We start from the raw sequence: 13,828 nt of genomic DNA on the forward strand, positions 1-13,828 counted from the left end.
ACACACACACACACACACACACACACACACACACACACACACACACACAATTAGCCAGGCATGGTGGCACATGCCTGTAATCTCAGCTACTCAGGAGGCTGAGACAGAAGAATTGCTTGAACCCAGGAGGTGGTGAGCTGAGATGGCTCCACTGCACTCCAACCCGGGCGGCAGAATGAGACTCTTGTCTCCAAAAAAACACAAAAAACACAAAATACCTGAACTGGTCTGAGGTCTTCCTGGATGTTTTCTCTCATTCTCAGATGGCATTAGACTCAAAGAATAACCGTGGGGTAGCACTTTCGAGTGGCTGTATGTGAAATAGTTGCTCAGTTGTAACATTCTCTATAATGCCTATGGAACTTGCATATTCATTTCTCTTATGATCTAAAGATAGTAACTATAAACCAAGGGGTGTGTGTGTGTGTGTGTGTGTGTGTGTGTGTGTATTGTGCCTCTAATTCTGCATACCACCTTACCTTACCCTTATCCCTCGAAACAAGTACAGTAAACTAATTGCCCCATGGCTGCTGGAGGACCCAGACCTGGGTTGTGTCAAAGTGGGATATAAGAAGTTCCTGGAGAATTTTCATTAGTATTTGTCAGGTTCACTTTGCAGGATGTTAACTGCTGGTTTCTCCTAATGAGGCTCCTGTCTGTCTTGGATTCCTGGTCTACGCCTTGAACTCTGAGGTTCCTCAGCTTGCTACTATAACTCCTGACTTCTGCCTTTTCTGACCTCTGGTAACTGCTTTCTTCTCATACCTTCTTTCATGTACATGGATGTCTGATCTATTGTGATTTCTTGTTGTTTCTTTCTATTGTTTAAAACTGCAAGAATGATGCAAATTTTTACATAGCCCTCTAGATATATGGCTTTTAAAAATGGGATTGCATTCTGCATATTATCGTGCAACTTTCTTTTTTCTCCCCCTTACAAGTCTTAGAGCTCTTGCCATATTTGTGCATAAAATCTATCTCATTCTTTTCAGCTTCTACACAGAAAATGCTTGCAACATATACAACAACAGGGAAAGGAGATAGTATCTGTGATACAGAAAGAATTATTCAAATTTCTAAGACAAATATTACAGTAGAGAAAAGCAAAGTCTTTAAGAAGCAATTTATAGACAAGGCAAGAAATGGAAAAGGCCAGTGCACATCTAGTAAGATGTACAGTCTCACTAATAAGCAGGGAAATGCAAATTTAATTAATGTTCATCTGAAAATTTAGAGACTATCCATTGCTGGATATAGTATAGATAAGTAGGCCATCACTCTTACTATTAGTGAAATTTTTAAGTTTTATAGCCTATTTTGGAGGACCAAATTTTAGTATTTATTAATTTTAAATGTACAAATCCTTTGACCAACAATTCTCCAAGGAATTTATTCCTATGCTATCCTCAAATTAGCAGGCAATGCTGTATATGGACAACAAAAATTATGGCAGCATCATTTAGAATAAAAATTGGAAACAGCCCAAAGTCTGCCCATATCCATAAAGGAACTGCTTAAATAAACTATGATATACCCCAGTATGGCACATGGGAATTCTGCGTGGAAGTTGGATTCATTTGGATCTGTCAACTTAAACCATGTTCCCTGTGGAGTCTGCTAGTATGTTGACCTAACTTGTAAATATATGGAGGAATTTGCTAAAATATTGACATCTATTTCATGCAAAGTTATAGCATTCAGTACAACCATAGAATTTTATCTAGGATGCCATTAATCTCTAGCATATTAGAAACAAGGCCTATATTTATTTATTTTTGAGACGGAGTCTTGCTCTGTCACCCAGGCTGGAGTGCCCTGGCACAGTCTTGGCTCACTGCAACCTCTGCCTCCCGGATTCAAGCAATTCTCCTGCCTCAGCCTCCTGAGTAGCTGGGATTACAGGCGTGCACCACCATGCCCAGCTAATTTTTGTATTTTCAGTGGAGATGGGATTTCACCAGGTTGTCTCAAACTCCTAATCTCAGGTGATCCACCCGCCTCAGCCTCCCAAAGTGCTGGAATTACAGGCGTGAGCCACTGTGCCCTAACAAGGCCTCTATTTAAGCTTCCTCATGCATTTATCTTGCAAGCATTTTTTTCGTGTCTTACAATGTGCCAGAAACCAGGGGTATAAAGATGATGAAGACAAAGTTTTTACCTTGAACTCACCGTACGGGGAGTGGTTAGTAATCAATAAGCATAAACTAGTGCACAGAAGATGTAGGTGAGAACCCACAGGAAGTGGTATGAAATCTGAATGGGGAAAAGGGGATTTGGGGAATCACCATGTGTCTGACTTTTGAATTTGGCCTTGAAAAAAATGAGTTTGATTTGCCAGCAGAAGAATAAAGAAAAGGATATTTGAAGACATGATCCTAAAATTGTTGGAATGTGCAAAGGGCAAAGGCACAAAAAAACCACCGTGACATTGTGAGTTTGTGGCATGTGTGTCAGATGCACGGATGAGCACTGGTGCAGGAAATCAGACAACAGGGCATAGGCTGGTAGAGATTCGTATATGACTTTGTCCTGAATATAAGACCTTACACAAGAGAGGCATAACATCAGCCTTTTTTTTTGACAGTCTCACTCTGTCACCTACGCTGGAGTGCAATGACATGATCTCGGCTCATTGCAACCTCTGCCTCCTGGGTTCGAGCAATTCTCCTGTCTCAGCCTCCCAAGTAGCTGGGATTACAGGCGCCCACCACCACGCTCAGCTGATTTTTTGTAGTTTTAGTAGAGATGGGGTTTCACCATGTTGGCCAGGCTGGTCTCGAACTCCTGACCTCAGGTGATCCACTTGCCTCGGCCTTCCAAAGTGCTGGCATTGCAGTCATGAGCCACACACCTGGCCAAGATCAGCATTTTAGCAAAGCATTAGTGGTCAATGGCCTTGAGCAGGAACAGCTGCCACCTGGAAGGTCATGGCAGTGGCCTGATTGAGAGGTGTTGCAAGTCTGAGCAGCAGCTGTGAAAGCAGAGAAGCGAAGAAGGGTAGGGATCTAGTTAGACAATAGAATCAGTAGGAACTGATGACCAAATCCAGATGGATGAGATCAAGGGAGGGAGAGGAATAAGGGGGGAAGGGAAAGTAAGTTGGTTGAACTCTAGAATGAATTAGATGGAACGATTAGAAAGAGGTTACAACTACTAGGCAAAAAAGGGACTACAGGAAAAAGAATAATCTTGATATCAGTTTGGGACATGGTGACATGGATTGAGGAATAGGCATGTAAAGGTGTCTAGTTAGTGGGTGAAAATATTGGACTAGTGGCTCAGAGGGAAATCAGGGCTAGTCATCTAGGTTTGTTGAGCTACCTGCATGCTAGACACAGCAGTAGAGAGTCAGTGAGTTTGTCCAGGAGAATATGCATTTTGCAAAGAGAGAAGGCTTTCTTGAGGAACATGAAAATTCAAGGAGAAGATGGATGGCTAGAATATAAACAACGTGCAGCAGAGATGTTTGCCTGTTCTGTTGATTGATAGGTGCTAGGCACACCAAAATATTTCTTAAACAAATGCAGGGTAGGAGGGAGATAAATTATCCAAGCAGTCTGAGAAGGAATGATCAGAGATAGAGGAGAAAAAGAGGCGTTAAGCAGTATTGCCAAAATCAGGAGAGCAAGGGAGATTTTCAAGGATCAGAGATGGTGAAGAGTACCACATGCTGCTGAGAGGTAAATGTTTGGGAGGTCTGGAGACTTTCAATGAGCAGAGATTCAAGAGAACAGCTTCAGTTGGGTGGGTGGGGTATGGTTTGGAAAGAGAAGGTGTCAGTGAGTACAGGAACAAGTGGAGAGGAAGACAGCAAGGAGAGTCTGTGAGTATTGGAAATGAGCCTTATTTGGATGATGAGAGAGATCCTGCCATACTTGCTACACTTTAAATAAACACCAGAATCTATCAGACTCTGCTTTGGTCTGTGCCAGGGGTTCTTGATGTGAAGCCCCCCAGGCCAGAGGCCTCAGCATCACCTGGGAGCCTGTTAAAAGTGCAGATTCTCAGTTCTTATCTAGAGCTCCTGAGTCATAAATTCTGGGGGTGGGGCCCAGCACCTGTGTGTTTTAATGAGCGTTTGGAATGAATTTGAGAATCACTGGCTGTGACATGATTTTGAGAAAAATTAGCACAGTTGAGCTCATTTTCCTCTGAAGAGTGAGTTTCTGAGAGAGTTCTAAAGCTAGAAGCCAAGATGTACAGAGCAGAGAGCAGGAGAAATGAAGCTCTGCCCTCCTGCCTGGAATGCAGCTGGGGCTCAGTTTTCTTGGTGCAGTTAGAAAGAAGAGCCGAGTGGCCTCATTCCCTTATGGAGTCTCAAATTTCCTGTTGCAATACAAAACATTATTATCTAAGTACATGCTTTGCTTTAATAGAATGTGGCTTTTCTTTTGTTAAAGGCCTGGCATTCCCCATTCTTTTTTTTTTTCTGTCCTTAAAATGCCGTCTGATATTTTTATTTTTGGTATGCCACATGAGTGCAAACTGAAAAAGCTCGAGATTCGGGCAGATATTTCCCGTGATACAACTGCAAGTTTATCAAAACATTTGTTTTTGTCCTACCAGGTCTGCGAGCTGGATATTATCTTCAATTTTGAAAAGGCTTATTTCATCCTGGACGAGTTTATAATAGGTGGAGAAATTCAGGAAACGTCCAAGAAAATTGCTGTCAAAGCCATTGAAGACTCTGATATGTTACAGGAGGTCAGTACAGTTTCCCAAACCATGGGAAAAAGATGATGATGATGATGATAGTGTTAATCATTATAATATTAACCAAGACTTACCGGGTACTTTGTGCTGGGTACAGTTTCTAAACTATGCATATGTATTAGCTTATTTAATTCTCACAGCAATTCAAAAAGGTAGGTGGTATTGTTACCCCCACTTTACAGATAAGTAAACTGAGACACTAAGAGGCTAAATGACCTGCTCAATTTCACACTGCTAGGAAGTGTGGTATAGAGATTGAACCCAGGTAACCGGGCTTAAGAGTCTTTGCTCTTCACATTTGGCTGAGCTTTGGAGTGCGAGAATACTTCACTGCCAAAAAGGTATCAAATGCTTAGCTCTATTCTTTTCAAGAATAATTTTATGAGGTGTATAAAAAAAAGACTTTCATTAAAATACCTGTGCTGCCCTGGGAAAGGAGAATTGCAGTACATTGTGTTTTTGTTTGCCAGGGATATTAAAACTTTATTATTGAGCATGATATTCATCATTGTAATTAAAATTTCTTACACCTTTTTAGAAGGCTGTACGTGCGCTCCTGTTTGCATAAATGAATTGGGAACACCATGGCTTGCTTGCCAAGGTATAAATGGGCCCTGCAGCATCCGTTTGGTATTGCTTTGGACTCTGGGATTTCTATATAAAATAAAGTGGGAATGATCTTTTAGAAGCAGCACAGATTTGCATCATACCTCATCAGGGAATTTACCTATTAGCCCCTCCATTCTTCCCAAGACACTGTGAGAAACAGCACTTCACCCCACTGACCTCTGTCCTCCCAGATGAGATGCTCTGAGGGTCTGGGTTTCATCCCAGCTCCTCCACCTCTAGATCCTTCTTCCCTCCGTCTCAGTGGGTCTTCCCACCTTCCTATTTTCAAATCAGTAGGTCAAGAGGATCCAGCGCTTATATAGTACTTTTTTTAAAAGCGGCATTTGGCCAGACACAGTGGCTCACTCCTATAATCCCAGCACTTTGGGAGGCTGAGGCAGGCGGCTCACTTGAGGCCAGGAGTTAGAGACCTGGCCAACATGGTGAAGCCCTGTCTCTACTCAAAAAAAAAAAAAAAAAAAAAAAGCCAGGTGTGGTGGCAGACACCTGTAATCCCAGCTACTTGGGAGGCTGAGGCAGGAGAACCACTTGAAGCCAGGAGGCGGAGGTTGCAGTGAGCTGAGATAGCACCACTGCACCACCTGGGTGACAGAGAGAGACTCAAGACTCCATCTCAAAACTAAAGAAAAATAAAAAAGACAATAAATAAATAAAACTGGCATTAAAGCTATTTTTTCTGCTATGTGGAAGAGGGTGATTAGGTTAACAAAACACCATTAAGTGTGAATTCCCAGCAGCTGTTTTGGCACGTCTTTAGGCTGATTACTTGCTTCCACTCAGCCAGAGAATCAGTCCTCTGGTGAATGGACGTGAAGGAAGACGTCTATTTGAGTGGGTGCCATAAGCAGCTGTGTGTGCCTATTAGAATGCCAATGCATTCATTACCAGAGGAGTCTCACCTCAAAAAATGCATTTAAATTCTCCGATATTGATTTGGCTGTCTTCAAATGCCACAGGGAGAAAACTTTACAAAGTATTTGAGAAATCAGTGGTTTGGAAATTTCACAAAACAATGTTTTATAAAATATACTGGGGGTTGGGGGCAGGCGGAGGGGGAGGAGGTTTTTTTAAATTCTATCCTCAGGGTCCTGACTGTGCAATCTCCTTACAAGAGAAACAGACTTTTAACAGGGTCTTTGGCACTTCAGTAATTAAAACTGAATTGGGGGCCAAGACACACCTGGGTTAATTTGAAATCCTCTTAAACCAGGAAACAGTTTTTAAAAGGTTGTGGGGCGGGCGCAGTGGTTCACGCCTGTAATCCCGGCACTTTGAGAGGCCGAGGAGGGCAGATCATGAGGTCAGGAGTTTGAGACTAGCCTGGCCAACATAGTGAAACCCCATCTCTACAAAAAAAAATATATATATATACAAAAATTAGCTGGGCATGGTGGCGGGCGCCTGTAATCCCAGCTATTCAAGGAAGCTGAGGCAGGACAATTGCTTGAACCTGGGAGGCAGAGGTTGCAGTGAGCCGAGATTGTGCCATTACACTCCAGCCTGGGCAACAAAGAGCAAAACTCCATCTCAAAAAAAAAAAAAGGTTTTTATAACTCTGATGTTGCTAGTTGCATTTAAATCTAGGAAGTAGGTATTTCAAGAGTGAGCTCTTTCACAATTAAACACTAATTGGCAATTCATGTTCCTGGTGATTGAGGGGAGGGGCTTGATGGGTAGGTCTCAGGGGACCTTGCATTTAGCCCCAGTGTCCCTATTTGGGTGAGCAGGCAATGTCATGGCTGCCCTCTCAATTTCTTCTGTTGCACTAACAACACTTGCCAAATACGGAGAGTGTTATTAGCATTCTCTTGAGCTCTGGTATTCAGTAAAGTCAACGAATATTTTGGGGAGCTTGTTGAAAAATGGACTTGTATATCTTGCCTGCTTAAGAAGTTTAAACTGGATAAGAGCCAGTAATATACTTGCATCACGGAAAACAATTACTGCTTTTTTTTTTTTTTCTGTCCTTTGGACCTAATCATATATTTGTAGTTACTGAAGGTTAAGGGAGGCCTTTGTGACATTGCTTTAGCTGTGAGAACAACTGTCAACCTTAAGTAGCCCTTAAGACTTTTCTCTAACTCCTATTTAATAACAGTTTCTTAGAACAGTAATAACTTTTAAAAAGCTGCACCTTTTGGGAGGCTGAGGCGGGTGGATCTCTAGGTCAAGAGATCGAGACCATCCTGGCCAACGTGGTGAAACTCTGTCTCTACTAAAAATACAAAAATTAGGCCAGGCGTGGTGGCTCACGCCTGTAATCCCAGCACTTTGGGAGGCCGAGGCGGGTGGATCACGAGGTCAAGAGATCGAGACCATCCTGGTCAACATGGTGAAACCCCGTCTCTACTAAAAAACTACAAAAAATCAGCTAGGCATGGTGGCGCGTGCCTGTAATCCTAGCTACTCAGGAGGCTGGGGCAGGAGAATTGCCTGAACCCAGGAGGCGGAGGTTGCGGTGAGCCGAGATTGCGCCATTGCACTCCAGCCTGGGTAACAAGAGTGAAACTCTGTCTCAAAAAAATATATATATAAAAATTAGCCGGGCGTGGTGGCATGAGCCTGTGGTTCCAGCTACGCGGGAGGGTGAGGTGGAAGAATTACTTGAACCCAGGAGGTGGAGGTTACAGTGAGCCGAGATTGTGACACTGCACTCCAGCCTGGTGACAGAGCAAGACTCCGTCTAAAAAAAAAAAAAAAAAAGCTGCACCTGCCTGCATGTTTAGTAAGAAGACAAATAGTCTCAAATCTCCAAATGCTCAAAGCTGGTTCTGAGTGTGCAGTGGCAAGATGTTGATAAGAGGAAAAGAAAGGAACTGTTTACTTGGTTGGGGATACTTATTTGGGGGTAATAACAATATGGACAATGGCACAAAGTTATTGGAAGGAAAATAAAACGTTCTGGCCAAGCGCGGTGGCTCATGTCTGTAATCCCAGCATTTTGGGAGGCCGAGGTGGGAGGATCACTTGAGGTCAGAAGTTCGAGAGAAGCCTAGCCAACATGCTGAAACCCGTCCCTACTAAAAATACAAATATTAGTCAGGCATGATGATGAAGGTCTGTAATCCCAGCTACTTGAGGGGCTGAGGCAGGAGAATCGCTTGAACCCAAAAGGCAGAGGTTGCAGTGAGCCTACATGGCGCCACTGCACTCCAGCCTGGGTGACAGAGCGAGACTCTATCTCAAAAACAAAAACAAAAACAAAACGAAACTCTCAAAGGAGGTAGTGGTCATTAACTGCAGAACTTGCAATACGTGGGAGGGACAAACAGTATGTTTTACCCCGACTAACAGCCTGCCAAGAAGGGAGGCTCAAGGCCAGCTGCAGTGGCTCATGCCTGTATTCCCAGCACCTTAGGAGGCTCAGGCAGAAGATCGCTTAAGTCCAAGAGTTTGAGATCAGCCTGGGCAACATAGTGAGAACCTTGTCTCTACAAAAAAAAGAAAAAAAAGATAAAATTAGCCCGGTGGGGTGTGCACCTGTAATCCCAGCTACTCAGAAGGCTGACGCAGAAGGATCGCGTGAGCCCAGGAGTTTTCAGACCAGGCAACATAGTGAGAACCTTGTCTCTACAAAAGGTAATAAAATTAGCCAGGCGTGGTGGTGTGCACCTGGAATTTCAGCTACTTGGAAGGCTAAAGTAAAAGGATCACTTGAGCCCAAGAGGTCGAGGCTGCAGTGACTGGTAATTGCACCACTGCACTCCAGCCTGGGTGACAGAATGAGACCCTGTCTCCAAAAAAGAAGGGTCAGATTGTATCTCAGGAGCAATAGGATACCATGAGCCCTCGTGTGGATGCATGTGAAACTGCTAGATACACCCAACACTGTCATCCTTAAAATAGTAAACCATTTTAACAGCCAAGCCAAACCACAATGCCATAGAAAGTCACAACATGCACTGAGCTATATGCATAAGAAACACTGCAGAGCTAGATGTAACCAGAAGAGGTCCCAAGATACAGACTCCAGTCCCTGTCTTGCGAATATGACGGCAACTAAGGTTCTGCCAACTCTGAAAGTCTGCCCCAACCCTTTAAAGTGGCAAGTTCAAGAAAATACCAACTTTTACCTTACTGGTTTACACGGCTTGAGTAACAGCCTGACTCGGCTCACACAGGGCAGCCAGTGTGGCGTTTAGCAGACTGAGTCATCTGGTGGTGTGAGCAGTGCCAATGACTAGAGGCCACTGAACCACAAAGACAGAAAAGTGTCAACTCCAGGCCCCTCTCAAGGCTGCAGGCAGGGCCTAGCAATGCCCTCATCTGGTCATGGGTTTTTTTCAACATTGCAAAAGTAAGATATTTTAACTGCAAAAAGTGCGTAGCCATACAATGTAATATATGCTAGGGGAGTGTCAAGCAATGAATTAATGAAAATAACATGCAATTGATTTTTATTTTGTGGTGTCTGTCATCTTCAAAGTTCATAATCTGCGGTCATTTCTTTTCTCATTCCAAATATACTTTATATCTGATTTTGTATTTGTAACTTTGTATTCCCACTTAAATGATATAAACTCTAGATTCCACAAAACCAGCATGGGCCAATGGCCTGGGTGATCCCTCTGCTAAGTTAAAAGACATGGGCAGCATCTGTAGAGGGGTAGAGAAGGGTACAGGGCTGTCTCTGCCAATGCCCATTTAGGAGGTGAGAGCTTTATTGAGTAAACGTGGATAACTGAACACAAGTATTTCTCAGCAGAGGAACTCCAGAATTCTAGATAGAGCTAGTGAATACCAGTTAGAAAATCTCTTTCAAAGATAAGGGCAGATTTCTAGGTCTGCTATCTACCGAACAATCTTGCTCGGCCTGCAGTTAGTGGACTTCCTGGCAGGTTCATATGAATCACATACCCTGGGGTTTAAACTTAAGAACAGGTTGAACTTGGATCGCTAAATGAGCAAATTGTTACTCAAACGAAAGAGACAGGTTGACTTTTTGTTCTCTCGAGCTTTCTTATTGATTCAACCTGGGGCTTTGGTGTGACACAAATATATATGTTTATAGTAGGAGAGAGTGCAAGAGAAGGCCCATCCGTCTTGTATGGTATAGGACCAGCAACATCACCGTTAACTTTGAACTCTGCCTGTACTCATGAGTCTGTTAAAACATTTTTTTTTTTAATGCTAAAAAAAAAATTATGCCTTAGCAAACTTAGTAACTGATGGGCAACATAAAAAGAATGAGATCATGTCCTTTGCAGGGACATGGATGGAGCTGGAGGCCATTATTCTTAGCAAACTAACCCAGGAACAGAAAATCAAATGCTGCATGTTCCCACTTATAAGTGAGAACTAAATGATGAGAACACATGGATACATAGAAGGGAACTATACACATTGGAGCCCATCAGAGGGTGAAGGTTGGGAGGAGGGAGAGGATCAGGAAAAATCACTACTGGGTACTAGGCTTAATAGCTGGGTGATGAAATCATCTGTATAACAAATCCCCAAGACGCAAGCTTACCTATATAACAAACCTGCACATGTACCCTTGAACTTAAAAGTAAAAAAGAAGCATAATTTGTTTACTTTGGAGGGATGCCTTTGGAAACATACAGCATAAATTATATATTTTTTTCTATGAACTTGGTAGACAAGTAAAGAAATTTCTAAAAATTTCAGTCTGTTTTTCTTTTTTTTTCTTTTGAGACAAAGTTTCACTCTTGTTGACCAGACTGGAATGTAATGGTGCAATGTCGGTTCACTGCAACCTCCGCCTCCTGGGTTCAAGTGATTCTCCTGCCTCAGCCTCCTGAGTAGCTGGGATTACAGAAGCCCGCCCCAACACCCAGCTAATTTTTATATTTTTAGTAGAGACGGGGTTTCACCGTGTTGGCCAGGCTGGTCTTGAATTCCTGACCTCAGGTGATCCGCCTGCCTTGGCCTCCCAAAGTGCTGGGATTACAGGCATGAGCCGCCGAACCTGGCCTGCTTATCTTTTTTGTCTTGACAATACATATAATAAAGATGTTTTGCACAATATAGGTGACAATACATACGTTATGCAAATATAATTCAGAATTCTCTCTTTTAACAAACATGTTTATCTTAAGTCAACAGTGATCTCTTGGCAGCTTTGCTTTAGCATTTCTCTCTTTCTCTCTCTCTCTCTTTTTTTTTTTTTTTTTTTTTTGAGATGGAATCTTACTCTGTCACCCAGGCTGGAGTGCAGTGGCGCAATCTTGGCTTACTGCAACCTCCGCCTCCCATTTCAAGCAATTTTCCTGCCTCAGCTTCAGGAGTAGCTGGGACTACAGGTGCGCGCCACCACGCCCAGCTAATGTGTGTATTTTTCCGTAGAGATGCAGTTTTGCCATGTTGGCCAGGCTGACCTCAGGTGCTACACCCACCTCAGCCTCCCAAAGTGCTGGTATTACAGGCGTGAGCACTGCGCTGGCCAAGCACCACTCTTACCAGACATTCATTTTATGATCACATTCAACTTTTTCTCAGTTGAAAGTCACTTAATTCTAGCCATATGGATGTGTATACAAATTATACTCAAACTTTGATTAGAATGCAAAGATTTCTTAACCATGTATCCTTTTGATACCTTGTTTTCAACAATGGCAAATAAATAATGCAGATTTCACAGTCTGCTAAAGGATGTGACTTAAAGGGAAGATTGTTCTAATTTATTGTTCTCTTTCAGACGTTGGAAGAATACATGAACAAGCCTACATTTTAACTGGAAATCTACCTGATGACACGAGCCTACGTGTTATGAAGCTGTAAATAAGCAATGCTTCCCATTCGGTTTTTTGATGGAGCCTCAGGCACCATGCCAAAAGTAACTTAAAGGGATTTTCATTAACTAACAAAAGTTAAAATTGTTTAACATATTTATAATTACTATGTGTCTGTATTATTTAAAAAAAAAGAAAAAACTATGTGTCTTTATTATACTATATAAAAGTCTTTGTAGCTCTGAATGTTTAAAATAACTACCGCCTAACCCAAAAGACAATATTTGTAATGTTTTAACTCTGTGTTATATTTTTAAGTTCGTTTAGATAAATTTGCTGCAATTTTTTTTTTGCATTTGATCCTCTACTGACAGGTTGAAAGATATGTTATAATAATTCATGGTTTTGAATGTAAAGTATATATGATGTCATTAATACTTTTTCTAAATGTTTGGTTTTTTTTAATTGTATACTAATTCAAGCTTAAGTTAATAGTGCAATTTATAAATAATGCTAGACCTTTTCATACACTTAATAATACTGTTATTGCAATTCACATACAAAGTATCTGATTTTAATGTGCTGAATTCATTTATTTTTTTCTGAATTCATTTATTATTTTAAGAAAATAACCAAAGAGTATAGAATTTAATAAGTGTTTTTGACACTTTAGAAGCTGCTATCCCAACTGAGGTTTTAATTTATCTTTTAATTGAATATAAGGGACGTTCCAATAAAGTTTTCTACAAACTATATATTTATTAAGGTTTATAGGACCTAGAGATACAGTGTCTATGACTTCCTTTATTATTCTAAATTAGTATAAGCGTTAACAATAGCAATGATAATTATTGCTGCTATTTTTTAAATTTCATATTCCAAGCATTCTTAATTGCTGGAAATTTCATTTCAAATATGTTTTAATGTATCCCTAATACTTTGAAGATTTACTATATGGCTGACTTAGAGCATATAAGATTATCACAGCCTGTATGGCAGATTCCTTCTTTTTTATTTTCTCACCCTTTCTTCCCTAAATAAAAGATTTGCTGCTGACCATTATTACTGTGAATATATCACATTTGTGCTTCCTGGAATGAAAATTCTGTGTAACCAGGTAACAACAGTGATCAAGTATATTGTGGGGAAATAGCTTGTAGGCCGGGCACGGTGGCTCACACCTGTAATCCCAGCACTTTGGGAGGCCGAGGTGGGCGCATCACTTGAGGTCAAGAGTTGGAGAGCAGCCTGGCCAAGATGATGAAACCCCTTTTCTACTAAAAATACAAAAATTAGCTGGGCGTAGTGGTGCACACCTGCAGTCCCAGCTACTCAGGAGGCTGAGGCAGAAGAATTGCTTGAACCCGGGAGGCGGAGGTTGCAGTGTGGTGAGATTGCACCACTGCACTCCAGCCTGGTGACAGAACTCAAACAAAACAAAACAAAAAAACAAAAATTAGCCAGGTGTGGTGGCGGGTGCCTGTAACCCCAGCTACTCAAGGCAGGGGTTGGGGGCATTGAGGCAGGAGAATGGCTTGAACCTGGGAGGCAGAGTTTGCAGTGAGCCGAGATCACTGCACTCCAGCCTGGGCGACAGAGCAAGACTCCGTCTCAAAAAAGAAAAAAAAAAAAATGAAAATCTGGTAGTATTCTGTCTTGATGCCTGCTATTTGATGTTTTACCTGTGCATTCTCAGTGTTAGCTTTGAGGCCTGGTATCATTCATATTAGAGTGGTTTGGGACCTCCAGTGATTTCCTAGAAGAGTGTGTATCCTGTTGGATTCTTTAGAAGA

At 41.9% G+C, this 13,828-nt stretch overlaps 1 protein-coding gene across 1 annotated transcript in view; it reads left to right on the forward strand.

The window, feature by feature from the left end:
• AP1S3 (adaptor related protein complex 1 subunit sigma 3) overlaps positions 1 to 13,097 on the forward strand; it is a 79,406-nt gene extending 66,309 nt beyond the window's left edge. Inside the window, exons 4-5 of the mRNA XM_032278028.1 lie at positions 4,567 to 4,704; positions 12,002 to 13,097. Coding sequence (XP_032133919.1) covers positions 4,567 to 4,704; positions 12,002 to 12,037 — 174 coding nt within the window. The 3' untranslated portion in view covers positions 12,038 to 13,097. The remainder of the gene's footprint in view (positions 1 to 4,566; positions 4,705 to 12,001) is intronic.
• Positions 13,098 to 13,828: the final 731 nt, after the last annotated feature.

Source organism: Sapajus apella, unplaced genomic scaffold (assembly GCF_009761245.1).
Source record: "Sapajus apella isolate SASKATOON/1434 unplaced genomic scaffold, GSC_monkey_1.0 scaffold10, whole genome shotgun sequence".
In the NCBI taxonomy this organism is placed as follows: Eukaryota; Metazoa; Chordata; class Mammalia; order Primates; family Cebidae; genus Sapajus; species Sapajus apella.